This window comes from Strix uralensis, chromosome 7 (assembly GCF_047716275.1).
Source record: "Strix uralensis isolate ZFMK-TIS-50842 chromosome 7, bStrUra1, whole genome shotgun sequence".
Classification (NCBI taxonomy): domain Eukaryota; kingdom Metazoa; phylum Chordata; class Aves; order Strigiformes; family Strigidae; genus Strix; species Strix uralensis.
In genome coordinates this window covers 8,759,451-8,772,592 of record NC_133978.1, presented here as the reverse complement: position 1 = coordinate 8,772,592, position 13,142 = coordinate 8,759,451, and the positions used below count along the sequence as shown (strand labels likewise).

Here is a 13,142-nt window from a genome sequence, read left to right as displayed (position 1 = left end):
CGCCGCCCCGCGGCATTTTTGCCGAGCCGGGGCGGGCGTCGGGGGGCCGGCCGGCGGCGGGCGTCGGCGTCGGCGGGGCGCGGCGGGGCGTCGGCGGGGCGGCAGGGCGGGGGGCGGGCGGCGGGGGGGGGCGTCGCCGCGCGCGGCGGGGCGGGGGGCGGCGGCGGCGGCGGGGCGGCGCGGGGGCGGCGGCGGCGGGGGGCGGCGGGCGGCGGGGCCGGCTTTGCCCTGCCAGGACCTGCCGGGCTCCATTCACGCCAACAAGTTTGGGAGAATGTTGAGTTCAATCACGCCGGAGCCGCGATGGAGCGCAGCGCACTGCAGGTACCGCGCCGCCCCGCGCCGCCCCGCGCGCCCCGCCCCGCCCCCGCGGAGCCTCCGCGCCGCTGCGCGCCCCCTCCCCTCCCCACCGCCCTCCTCCCTCCCTCCCTCCCTCCCGCCCTCCCTCCCTCTCTCCGCCCGCCCTCCCTCCTCCTGCGCGGCGCTGCGCGGCGCGGCGCGGAGCCGGCGCTGATGCCGCTGCCGTGTTGTTGTTCCCCGCAGTGGGTCGGCGCCCCGTGCGGCTCGCACGGCCCCTACGTCTTCTACAGGGCGTTCCGCTTCCAGCGCCGCGGCGGCGGCCGGGCGCGGGTCCTCTCCCTCGGCGACTTCTTCTTCGTGCGGTGCCGCGCGGAGGAGCCCGCCTGCATCGCGGAGCTGCAGCTGCTCTGGGAGGAGCGCACCAGCCGGCAACTTCTCTCCAGCGCCAAACTTTATTTTCTCCCCGAGGACACCCCCCAGGGCAGGACCAGTGACCATGGCGAGGTGGTAAACGCAGCGCCGGCCCCCCCTCCGCGCCCGTCCCCCTCCGCGCCCGTCCCCACCTGCATGCCCGGGCTCGGCTATGCCTTCCCCCCCCCCGACACACACTCCCCCACCCGTGTCTCCCCTCCCGCTGTGCGTGGCGGGGCAGCGCGGAGGGGCCGCGCCGTCGGGGCGCTCCGGTGCGCGCTGCCCGGGAACTTGTGCGGGCGGGGGGGGGTGGGGGGGTGGGGGGGGTGTCGGGGTGCGGGGCGCCCCCCGGCCCGGGTGGCAGCGGAGTGCGTGCGGGGCTCGCCCTGCCCTTCTCCGGCTTCGTTAACAAAAAAAAACCCAAAACACACAGAAAAGAAAAAAAAAAAAAAGCGTTGGGGGGGGATTTCGATATTGTTCGGGGCTTTTTTTTAGTATTCGATATGTTTAAGAGGGCGGAAATTACGAAATGGAGGCTGAGGGAGATCAAAAGCTATTGAGCTGGCAGGGACGTGTTGAATAAAGTGATAAATGACAGGTACGGGAATAATACATTCAAATAACTTGCAGATATGCCTGGGCGGATTTCGGAGCCGCCGGGCGGCCGGCGCAAACACGCTGCCCGCCGGCACCCACCGCCGGCACCCACCGCCGGCACCCACCGCCGGCACCCACCGCCGGCACCCACCGCCGGCACCCACCGCCGGCGCCCGCGCAGCCCCGCCGCGGCTCCTCGCCCGCCCCGCACCGCCCGGGATGGGGCCGCGGAGCCGCGCAGGTTGCGCCCCCCCTCCCCGCCCCGGGCCGCTCCCCCCGCCCCATCCCCGCTCCCTCCCGTTATTTGCTTTTCAAATTGATTGCTTCAGCGCGGCCCGTGGGCTGGGGAGGGGGAAGGATGGGGCACCCAGACAGGGCTGCGGGGATGGAGAGGGTCCCCGAGAGGGGCTGGAAAGCAGGCGAGGCGGGGGGGGGGGGGGGGGGGGGAACACACGACATGTTTTGGGGTAACTTCTGTTGGAGATGCTGGGGGGGGTGTAGGTACGACGGGAGGTGGCTGTCCGCGGGGGCTGTTTTGGGAGGCACGCGTGGCTATAGGTGCCGGCGTAGCCGTGTACCCGTACACATGCGTACGCAGTCGAAAAGCGTTTCCGAGCCACCTTCGCTCGCTGCCACCTCTTCACTTTAATTTTCTGTGCGTGCCACTGAGATAAGGGAGCCTTTTCCTAAGAATCAGGGAGATGACAGTGAGCAATGGATGCTCTGGAATTGCCCGTGGTGACTATTTAAAACTGTGCCTCTGTGTGTCTCGTGCGTGTGTGTGTGTAAAATGAAAGATATTTGGAAGGGAGGGGGGTGGGGAAAGGGACACAAATCATTTTAATACGCCTTAATGATCAGCTCATGTTACTGTGGTAGGAACATCAGAGAAAATTAATCCTACCATTACGAGTAAAATGCTGCTCCAGTACGAGAGTTCTCAGCTGCATGTACCTTCCTAATAATATGCACAATTTTATTTATTTTTACATGCAAACACCGCTAGTAATTAGCCGCGTGATTATACTTGTGCATTTCATTGGGGCTTTAACTGATGTCATTCTGCATTATTCAACCATATGAAAACAATTTTCAATTAAGATAATGGCACGCCTTGAAATTATGCAAATGCCAGTCGTATTGTGTAGAATAATTATGACAAATGTAAAGCAGGTAAAAAGTTTCCTAATGCAGTTGTGTTTTACACCCCGGTGATGTCATTTCCCCTCTGGCCTAAGTTAGTCATTCATTAGCAGAGTAGCAGCAGCAGCAGCAGCAACAGCAACAGCTCTGAGTGATACTTCTCTGGCAGGGAGCCTACAGAAACCGGCACTGAGAGCCAGGGCCTAGAGAGGGCAACATAACACTCCCATTAAGAAATGTACTTTGTTTTCACTTACTCCATTAACTTGTTTATAGACATCGGGATGATTTTTTATTATCGATTTTTAATAGTTTGGAACGATCCGAATTGTGCTCAGGAACGCGCAGGCAGCCGAGAGACAAAAGGCTGGGTGCCGGCTGGCGCTCTGCAAAGTGCTGGCTGGGTGGGGGTAACCGGCTCTGTGGGCGTGCAGGGTGGCTGTTCACCTAACCACCCCTCAGTCGTGGTTCCTTACACAAATGACGCTGTATCTGTCCCCAAAGCGGCGGCAGGGCCACCTCTGGGGTCGTGGGGCTTCCTAACTCCGGGCTGGGCTCCTTCTGAGGGAGGAGGCGCAGCTTTTGAGTCAGAGGCGGCTTATAGCCATCAGGGTAGACCTTATTTGTGGCATGGGACTGCCGTCGGGGTGAAACACCTTGTCTTGCATTCAGGGAGCGGGGATGAAGAGAGCCGGTGCTTAAACGTGTTGCAGATCCGCGGTGTCTGAAGCAAAGGGTGACAGGGGCGCTCGCTGTCAGTAAAATTGTTGGTGAGGGGGGTGAGCAGTCGAACCGCTGGCTTGTGATCGAGCCCACGGGAGATTTAGGCATAGTCGCTAGCAGCTACCTGCGCTAGCGGCATGATTAATAGAAGCAGCTTGCTGCCTGTTTTCCGTAATAGCAGCATTGACACTATGACAATATTCAGCTAGTGGCTGTGAGGAGGGAGGAGAAGCGAGGAGGTATGTAATGCTTCTGTTACTCAGAAATTTCTGATGGCGTATTTTATCTGATTGCCAAACGTTTGAGCTAATCAGCAATAAGTGTAAATATAAGTCTTTTTATAGCTAGCTGAATTCATCATCCAGATTTAAATATAACCCCGACTGCTGCTAAAACCGGATGTTTCCATACGCTGGGGCCCAGACCTAGTGAAGGGTTCAAGCCCAGGTGTGCTTCCACCAAGGCACCCCTCCCTCTACCTAAGGCTCAGCTTCCCCGTAAGCACGGTGGAGAAACTCTCCTTTGGCCCCTGGAGCCAGCCAGAGATTGCTTCCCAGGGAGTCTCAATGGATGGCAAACGTGGGATAGGGCTGGTCACACTGCAGGTATGAGTGCTCCCGGCCTCCATGCTCATCACATCCCGGAGCGATGTGCGTGAGGAGGCTGGGACCAGCTCTGGCGTCACCCTCGGGCCAGGGGTCTTGCTGCGTGGGAGCAGCAGAGACATTTTTGTGAGAGCGATGGTGCCTTTGGGGATGCTGTTAGATGAGCTAGAAGAGTTTTGCTCCACTTCACTGAAAACTTTGTTGCTGCTTTTGAAACATGGGACTGGGTGTGCTCCGGCTGGCCTCACCATCGAATCCAAACAGTGCAGCAGGTGCAGCGCTGGTCAGAGAGTGGGAGCAGCCTTCTCCCCCTTCCCTCCAGCAGGGAAGAAGTGGCTGTCCTCCGTTCCTGAGAGGGCCACCACCAAAATGGAGAAAGCGTCTGTTTGGTCAGAGGAAGACGCCACCTTGCCCTGGTTTTCTTAGCCACTCCTGGGCTGGTGCGGTCCCCGTATCACCTCTCATGGGATGGAAAGACCTCTGCAATGGCAGGCGCCTCATGCAGGGCTCAGAGAAGGATGTTTGGGGGGCTGCGAAAGTCTGGAGGGAGCAGCTGTAAGATCACGTTGTCGCACTCAAAACAGTTTCATGGGGTGCACACGGGAAGCAGCCCCCCAGCTTTTCCAGCACCTGACTGTGAGAAGTAGATGCTGGCTGACTGCCAGCAGAAAGCCCCTGCCCAGTTCGCTCGTGCGGTACCCTGGATCCGCAGCACTCGGGGCGTGCAAGGCGGGCTCAGCCCCCAAGCCCTGCAGCCCACGGGCTCCTGGCCAAGCCCTCCTCCAGCTCATTTACTCCTCTCAGCTCCAAAGGGTCGCGTGGGGCTATGGAACGACTGACCTTTGCAGAAGCAGTTCTAGAGCAAAATGCTTGTTAGTGCCGTGTATTTTCATGTTTTTAAAGGTGTTGGCATTAATTAGACCGGGCTTAAAAATATATATCAAAGCCAGTGCTTGTTAAATCCAGGGATGGTATTTGATGTGATGTGTACAATTCCTAAAAAAACCCAAACAAGCAACTAATTCATTTTGCATGGTGTGACATTCCCTGCATTGCCCTGCGTTGCTGTGAATGCTGCTTCCGCTGAGGCTGGACTGTCAGTGGGGATCTGCCTTTGGTTCATTCAGCAGCAGCAAAGTTTACTACGAACTCATGTTGATTTCATCTCTTCTCCCAAACTGGGGATCTGATGCAATGCTTTTCGCCTTGCAAATAATCCTTACTCATGCAAGTAATTTACATGAGTAAGCGTTGCTCATACAGAGGAGAGGAGAGAGCTAGTTTCCTGTAATTATTTCCCTAGCAGTATTTTGCATTTTCAGACTAATTGGGGGAAAGAAAAAAAAAAAAATGAAGTCACTCCATAAATGTATGTCATTTATAATTGCAGAAGAGATTCTTCCAGAAAGTTAAGGCAGGCAGAGGGTTTGTTCTCTCTTCATTCCGGGACAGATGCTCACAGCATCCCTCGAAAGCCTGCTTCATTTCCAAGGGGCTCTCCGTGTGCGGAGCTCCTAGCCCAGTGCGTAAAGGTAGCGCAGGCTGGCCCGAGCGTGGTCTCTTACGCCGCTAGTGCTTTATTGCCACCCCCCTTGAAAAATGTGCTACTCTCTTTGCACAGTAATAGATTTTTTTGAGAGACGTAGGAATCTGTACGCTCTCATTTGAAATGAGAACAGCCCCGTTTTAGTCTCCACGGTGTGTGCCTTATGCTCGTATCTGTCAACACTGGTAGTGACAACACGTTTCAAACATGCAGATTATGATTATTAAAGGGTGCTTTAAAAATCATGCTAATAGCATCAATCTCCAATGTACACTTGCTCAAATTAATTCAGCTTTGGAAATCAGGCGCACTGTAATAGCAGTGTTAGAGAAATGGCATTTGTCATAAAATATCATGGTTTTGGTAATTGCATATCCACTCTGTATATTTTTATCTCTCACCACCAGTAGCATATGCTGGCAAAGGAAGGAGAGGGCAATGATATTACTCAGAGAAGCCACATGTTGCTAGCCATTAGCCAGCAATCTGGCATATCTGGTCACTTAAGGCAGATTCCCTTCTTTAATTTTTTTAAAATTTTTTTGTTTTTTTTTCCCTTTCCCCTTTCCCTCTGCTTCCCCGTGCATTCAGACTGTAAAATACACCCACTGCTCTCCAGAGTTGCTGTTCCCAGTCTGATCAGTGGCACTAAACATTAAACTCTTGTCTTTGGAGAATAATAGGCCTCACATGGTACACCCTCAAGCATGTTGAGATACTGTGCAGGCTGGAAAATAAAAATGTTCTAATTGTGTCTTTTAAATAAGCATAGGAGTGAATTAATTAGACTATATTTTGTCTTTAGTTGCTTAGTTACACAATAGTATTCCTAAGCACAAGTAAGATAAATTGGCTCTTTTTGTGCTGCTTGTCCCTTAATCATAATTACTGTATTGCTCAGGAGAGTAACGCATACATAGATTTTGCATTTTTAATAATATTCAAACAATATGCGAATGATATAGAAAGTATGTTCTGATTCAAGCTCTTATATGCTTTTATTCAGGAAGAAGTTCTTCTGCTATGGGAGCAATATTTGCATTAGTTGCTCAGAGATGTAGTTCTGGGAAATACATAATTGAAATATTCTTGCAATGCTTGTTCTGGCCCTTTCATTCGCATTCAAAATAACAATGCCTTAAGTCTCCGAACAGTCATCCACTCTTGATTTAAGAGCTTTTTTCTTTGTGTGTGTGTGTGTGTGTGTGTCTGTGTTTGTGCATGTGCAGTGTGGGTTCACACCCAGCATTAACCCTGCAGAGCCTAGATGCTCGTGTGATTCATAGTGTCGTATCAAGTTGAGCTTTTTATTTTGTAGCTAAAATGCAGTCAGAAGGTCAGATGAACATCGGCATTTTATGGCATTAATCCAATGACCTTAATGCTTGGCAGGCGTCCATGTTTCTATGTGAAGGTGCCAGGGTTATAGATAATAAAAGAGTTTGTTTTCATTTTCTGGATATTTTAATCTTTCTTTGCAAAGCACAGCCTCGGGTTTGGGGGGGCTTGGGGCTGCTCCCGGGGGCCAAAACTTTAATGTCTTCCTGGGTTGTTTAATGTTGCTGCTAATGATGGGCAGATTGATACAGATGCTGAACAATGGAAGGTTCTGGCAAGAAACTCCCTAGACATGCTCAGTGGATGTATGTGAAAATTGGCTCCATTGTTCTGCTGTATGAAAAGCAAGTAAATTATTTACAGATATTTGCTAATTAAAGCACATATTGTTTTACCAGCACAATAGAACACAATATAACAAAGGACAAAAGAATAAGCTTGCATAATTTAAACCTGCTAATGCAATGTACTCCTTGGTAAGAAAAATATAATTATGTAATCTACGAGGAAAGCTTTTCGTACTGTAACTGTAGTAGGCAAAATTAGGAATGAATTGCTTGTCAACTTGCCTAAACTAAAACAGCTCTTCGAGATCTGTGAGCTATCTGACGGGAAAACATTTTGACTGAAGCCTATTTTCTCTTTGGTCAGAACTTCTATCTGCAATGACAGATATAAATTCAATTTGAACCTCTGCTCAGGAGTGGGAGAAGGGAGAAAAAACCATCCCAGAAATGGAGGAAGCTCTCGGTAGAAATGTCAAGTCTAGCTGCTCGCAGCTGTCCCTCTGTGCGCTCCATCTCCACCCCACTTCTGGCCCAGATGTACCTGTACCCCACAAAGCATCCTACAAAAACGTGGTGCTGTCCTGCCCCAGGACATTCTGTGTGTCTGGCTTCGGAAATACTGAGTCACGTGGCAAAAGCTGCTTGCTAATACACGGGAAAGTGAATACCGCAGGACTTCACATGCTTCACCTCTGTCCTTTATCTTGGTCTTTTGGGTTTTGGACCCCAGCAGATGGGATGAACTTGTCAGGATGTAGCGTTCTCCATCGACATGAGTTTCAGACAGCTATGTGTGGCTGTGCTTAGACTGGGGAAATAGCGCGGTAGGCTGGGGAAATACCTGTCACCTGAATTTAACGAGATCATTATAGCCCTTTAAAGTAATTAGTGAAGGATTAATAGATGAAAGGTTCTGCCTTGGCCTCTTTAAAATTCTCCTGTGTGCCAGGTAAATTCTTGGGCTGTGTGAGTTTTCATTCTCAAGGCTCTCCCTGTAGGTTCATGGGTGGAGAGCAGTGGTCTCTGTAGGTCCCTGCACGCTGGCATCTCCAGGGAGCATTGCAGGTCCAGACCCCACTGGTCAGTTCCGTTCCACGCAACTTTTGAGATGCCTCCATCTGCCCTGGGCTAGGGGATGCAGGAGGAAACAGCACCAAATGAGGCACTCAGGGCAGGGAAAGGGGAAAAAAAGCTGCCCCTGCCCATGCCAAGCACTGGAGCCTCCTGTGAGGCTTCCGTGTCACTTGGTGATCCCACCTGCAGAATGGGAGCTGCTGTTCCCACCTGGCAGAGCTGTGCCCTGGCTCCCCAGGTCTGCAGCCTGCTTGGAAAGGTTGTACTGGAAGAGCAACATGTAGTAAGGGAGTGGATGGCAGGAGAGTCCTTCGTGTGCCTTGTAGGGGGCTGAACAGCGCGCTTCCCAGAGACAGACCTCTTCTGTGATGCAGCTGTTTTTTAGCTAGTCTGTCATCCTGCAGTCTTAAAAAACCCATGTATGCCCTCAGTCCACAGCAGGTGACAGGGAGGTGGGACCTTCTTACTCTGGAGAAGGATTCTGAGAACAAGGCAGTCTTGTACATTTGTTCTCTGTCCCTTTAGGGCTGAATATGGTCCCTGGAGGAAAGCTTGGGTGAGGTGCTGCTTGTAGGAGATGACTCTGGAGACCCAGGTTCAGATTTCCAAGTGACTTTTGGCAAGTGGGTTAGGGCTGAATTGAAATGACCTGGTTTCCACCACTGTCCCAAAGCCCTGGTAGCATCTGTATAGCCGAGAAGAGCTCTGGGCTGTAGACTCTGCTAATAGGGCCTTTTGATTTGACTATGCTGTCAAGTAAGGGTGATGGTACTTTCCTCAAACACCCAGATAAATGCATTGCTACAGGAGAGGTGCTTACTGGAAACAAGCCCCCTCCTTACCTTCTCCACTTCCGCAACACAACCTTCCGCTCCTCGAAGGGATCTAGAGCAGGGAACCAGATTGCTGGGGCGAGAACTGCAGTGTTGCACAAGGTATGGCAAGGTCCTTTTCACCTAAATTGCAAAAACCTAAAAAATACATGGGATGTAAAAAAAAGCCCAGAATAATAGAGGCCTTTATGCCCAAATGAAATATGCAGTTCTATTATCCTTGGTGAATACAGTCTGTAAGAGTCGCACTGTATTTTTTGCTCCCATGGATGAATGTGTTTTCATCAGCAATGTACTGGGTTGTAAAATATGCATCCCCAGCTATCTACCGTGCTAAAGGTTTCAGTAAAAAGGCTTGAAGATGTTTTCTAATGCAAATCGTACTGATCAGATAAATGACACGCCATGTCTCCTGTAATTATCGGCAAGAGTTTTTACAGTACGTCTCCTGTTTCTCTCTAGGCCACGTATTTGATGTTAGGAGACAGCCAAGCAGGTGTTCGACTCACTCGTGCCCTCCAGAATTCCTTAAATGACCTCTGGAAGCACTGGAGTGAAAACAGTCTCAGCACGTCAAAATTTTGAGATATCTCAGTTGCCATAATTCTTTTAAGGCTGCCTCGGCATCTCTAAAATATAAATCTTTCCTAGTTATTGGCAATGAGTGAGGAGTTGTGACGTACTGTATGCGGGCGTGCAATCAAGATGTACGACCTCCCTGTGCTGCCCTGTGACTCCCTGCCTTGTAAGAGTTAATATTTCTTCTAAAAAATAATTATCTGCTTTAAACTATTATAACTACCTGACCTCTTTCCCTGAATGTAAGTATTTCAACCATCTGCTGAGTCAGGCAATATAGCATTCTGTGCTTTCGGGAGGCTGTGATGGTTGCTTAGACAACAGTGACATAATATTTAAGCATAACGGCTCTCAAGAAGATACTGTCCCCTTCTCCCTGGACGACTTCTCTGAAAATGCAAATCCGATATGCTCTTAAAAAAACCAAGAGAGGGATGAGAAGGGTTTGTATCGCCATCTTTCTTAACTATCTCCCCATTTCTCACTTGATAGGTGAAAGTATTGTACTTTGCTCAGGAGTCTTGTAAGATGTAGTAAAATTATAGGCTGACTAGATACCTGCTTTTATAGAAACAGAAGAAAAAGTGTGCCTTATTATAGTCAGTGCTTATTTTGAGATTTAGACAACTTTGTGGCTGGGAAAAGTGTTGTCACTGGTTGGTCAGTGTCCAAAAAGGCCCATCTGAGATAAATCTCATTCCTGAGCAGAGCTGAAATCAGCACTGGCTGTTTCCTCCTGCAAACCTCATCTTGCTGTAGCAGGAAAAAAAGCAATTAAAGATTTAACCACGCAATGGAGACCTCATAAACATATCACTTCAGAGCATAGCTAATACACGATGAGTTGATTTTTGTATAGATATATATATGCACTGTATGCGACGTGGGTGGTTTTTCATGTTTACACAGAGATATAATTATGAATGACATGAAGGTTATACAGCAGATTTCTTTAATCTTCTAAAGGTTTGTTAGTCATGTGTCACCGTGTACCTGTTTTTTATTTATTCAACATCTGTATTCCTTTGTCATCTTGTTGAAAGGGTTTCTCTGCAAGGGCTGTGGTGGTAGGTGCGCAGAAGTGGTTACGGAATGGCTACGGGGTCTCCTCTGGCTGGCAGAGCCCTGCAGATCCCAAGCAACTTTCGTTGTGACACACAGCTGCAAGACATTTTTGCTTAACAAAAAAGGAGAGGGACCCTTTTGTCACCTGCTGTTTAAAAAAAGTAATAAAAAGCCTCCTTGACTCATAGTTTGGGTCTGAGCACTTGGAAAGGTTGCTTGAGGATGTGTGTGAAAGCTTGGCAAGGTGCATCGAAATCCCAAAGCTGATGAAATAGTTGGGTGACCTCTGTTTGGGTGGCGTTGGGGCAGATGACCTCTTGTGTTAGCAAACTGCCAAGACGTGGGGAAGACAGCCTCTCTGGAATCTTCCTGTGGCTTGGGCTCCTCAGAAAGAAAGGACTACCCACTACATTTTGCTGGGTGACAGTTTTTGTACGATGAGGTGCCAGGGTAAGAAGTTACCTGGAGATGCGGTCCCTTGCTGGCGAGATTGGTGTTGGCAGCAACACTCAGAGGAGGACTGTAGTCTGACCTGTGACCACTGTGGTATGTGGGGAGTTGGGGTGGACGTGGCCTGTTGTCTCTGAATTGGGCTGAAAGGGAGCAACAGCTCAAAAAATGAGCAGTGCGAGAGAGCAGGTCTACCCAGTCCCACTGTGTGTAGCGCAAGGCGACCCAAGGCAGGCCCTGAAATATATAGGGTAATTTTTCTGTTTTCTGGCTAAAAGTGAGCTTGGCCATGCTTCCCTGGTGCAGCCATGGTGATCGGTACAAGGGGAGGACACGAGGCCAGTGCTGGTGTGGAGGATGGTTGGGTGCTCCCAGACGCTGGAGAGGTGGCGCCGCCCATCCTCCCTCACAAGGGGCTCGTCCTGCGGCTGTTGCCTCTGCAGGTCAGGCCCGGCCTTGGCCCTGCTTCCTTCAGGGCAACGCCAAAACCCCACAGTGGTGTCTTTAAGGTTAAGAACAGGTCTGGCTTTTGGGTGCCTTGACAACAGTGGAGCTGCAGTCACAGCAGGTGCAAGATGGGCTCTCTTGACCCGGCAGCCGTGAGGCGGGTGTTGCCATTGCTCGGCAGTGGCACAAGGCCCAGCCTAACAGCCATGAGTGCAAGGCCTCTGGTCAGCTGCCCTTCTCAGGCAATCCCAGCCGATTTGGGAGCCAGCCTGGCTCCCTTAGGGACGTAGCTGCCACAATGGGGTGATGGGGACCGGGTGCCCTTGGGGCACAGCTGCTGCAGGGGTGACAGGGTGGTCCCGACAAGGGGCCATCACCTAGCACTGCCTGCAAAAGGGGGTTTTGGCCCACAGCCTCTGTCATGGCATAGTGACAGCCTGAATTTCTTCTATATTTTAAGTTCATGCACTCCATTGTGTGCTCAGCCACTCTGTAGTGCCATTCTGGGTGCCCCTTTGCACCGCGGTGGCTGTATTTAGGCTCACAGTGCCATTTTGTGAAGGGCTGAGGTGAGTGCACAATGGTCTTTTCTCAGGGTCTTTTCCTGGCCCCTCATATCAGTGTGGGGATGCTAAACACCATGTTTTCATGGACACGGCCGTGCTGCTACCACAGAAAGCATATGGCTGGGGTATGCTCTCCCCTGCCCCCCCAAATCCACCTCTCCCACTGTTCCTGCCTTTCCGTTTCCCCCTCCACGGCAGCCTGAGCAGAGCCGGTGAGTGCGCCAGCATTGCTTCACCCTTGTTACAGTACGGTTTCTTTTTTTTCTTCCCTTTTTTTTTTTCCTGTGTACACATCATGTGTGTGTGTGCGAAGGTTGTATTCTCAAAAACAAGTTTATTCATTGATGATGTAATAGTGATTGTACTTTTCTTTTGGTTAATAAATTGTCTGCTCAGCTTACTTTGTATGCCAGCCAAAATTAGTCATACCAGTTCTTGGAAAGGATATGAAGAAACTAGTAATTGAAATCATAATCATTTGATCATGAGAGCTATTTGGAAAATAATATTTGAACCAAAAACACATCTGATCTCCAAGTCAGTTTTATTTTAAAACTGCTGCTAAATAGATTTCTCTAGTGTTGAGTATTAGAAATTGTGTAGTAGCTGGTGGTGGTATTCAACATCCTAAAAGAGGACTTCATCCAGAAATTGCTGAGACTGTCTGCAGGCAGGCTGATATTTATATATATGTTGGGTTTTTTTCCATCCTGACATTTAATAATCACCATGTAATAGCTATAAAATGCATAGCAACTACAGCTTTTTTATTTCAAGTGGATGGTGTAATGAAATTGGGTGAAACCATCCATTGAAATTGTACTTTGTAGTACCCAGTGCTTGTTTACAAAGTATTGACGTTTGTCATAAACAGAGATTTAAAACATCACTGTTACTGTTTGTTGTTCGGTGGAAGCTCTTACGCTGTGCAATGATAAAGGAAAAGATTTTATTACAAGCTTGTTTAGCATATAAGCATGCTGTTCGTTTCTGACCAAATATTTGTTATTGCACTAAATGTAATGAAGGTGCCTGCTTATAAAACGATTGTGTATTATATAAGGGAGAGTGGAATATCAGATCTGCTTTTTTTACTAGAGATACTTCAGGTTTTGTATTGTGTGTAACTTATCACAATAAAGCTTTTTTTTTTCCTATTGAGCAGTATTTTATTTCCT

At 49.9% G+C, this 13,142-nt stretch overlaps 1 protein-coding gene across 3 annotated transcripts in view; it reads left to right on the top strand.

The window, feature by feature from the left end:
• Positions 1-235: 235 nt before the first annotated feature.
• ARID5B (AT-rich interaction domain 5B) overlaps positions 236-13,142 on the top strand; it is a 119,129-nt gene continuing 106,222 nt past the window's right edge. For 2 of the 3 annotated variants that reach the window (XM_074874337.1, XM_074874335.1), the window contains exon 1: positions 496-804. In XM_074874337.1, coding sequence (XP_074730438.1) covers positions 514-804 — 291 coding nt within the window. In that variant the 5' untranslated portion in view covers positions 496-513. Of the gene's footprint in view, positions 325-495; positions 805-13,142 lie in introns of those variants that run through there. The other variant, XM_074874336.1, reaches the window with a different exon arrangement.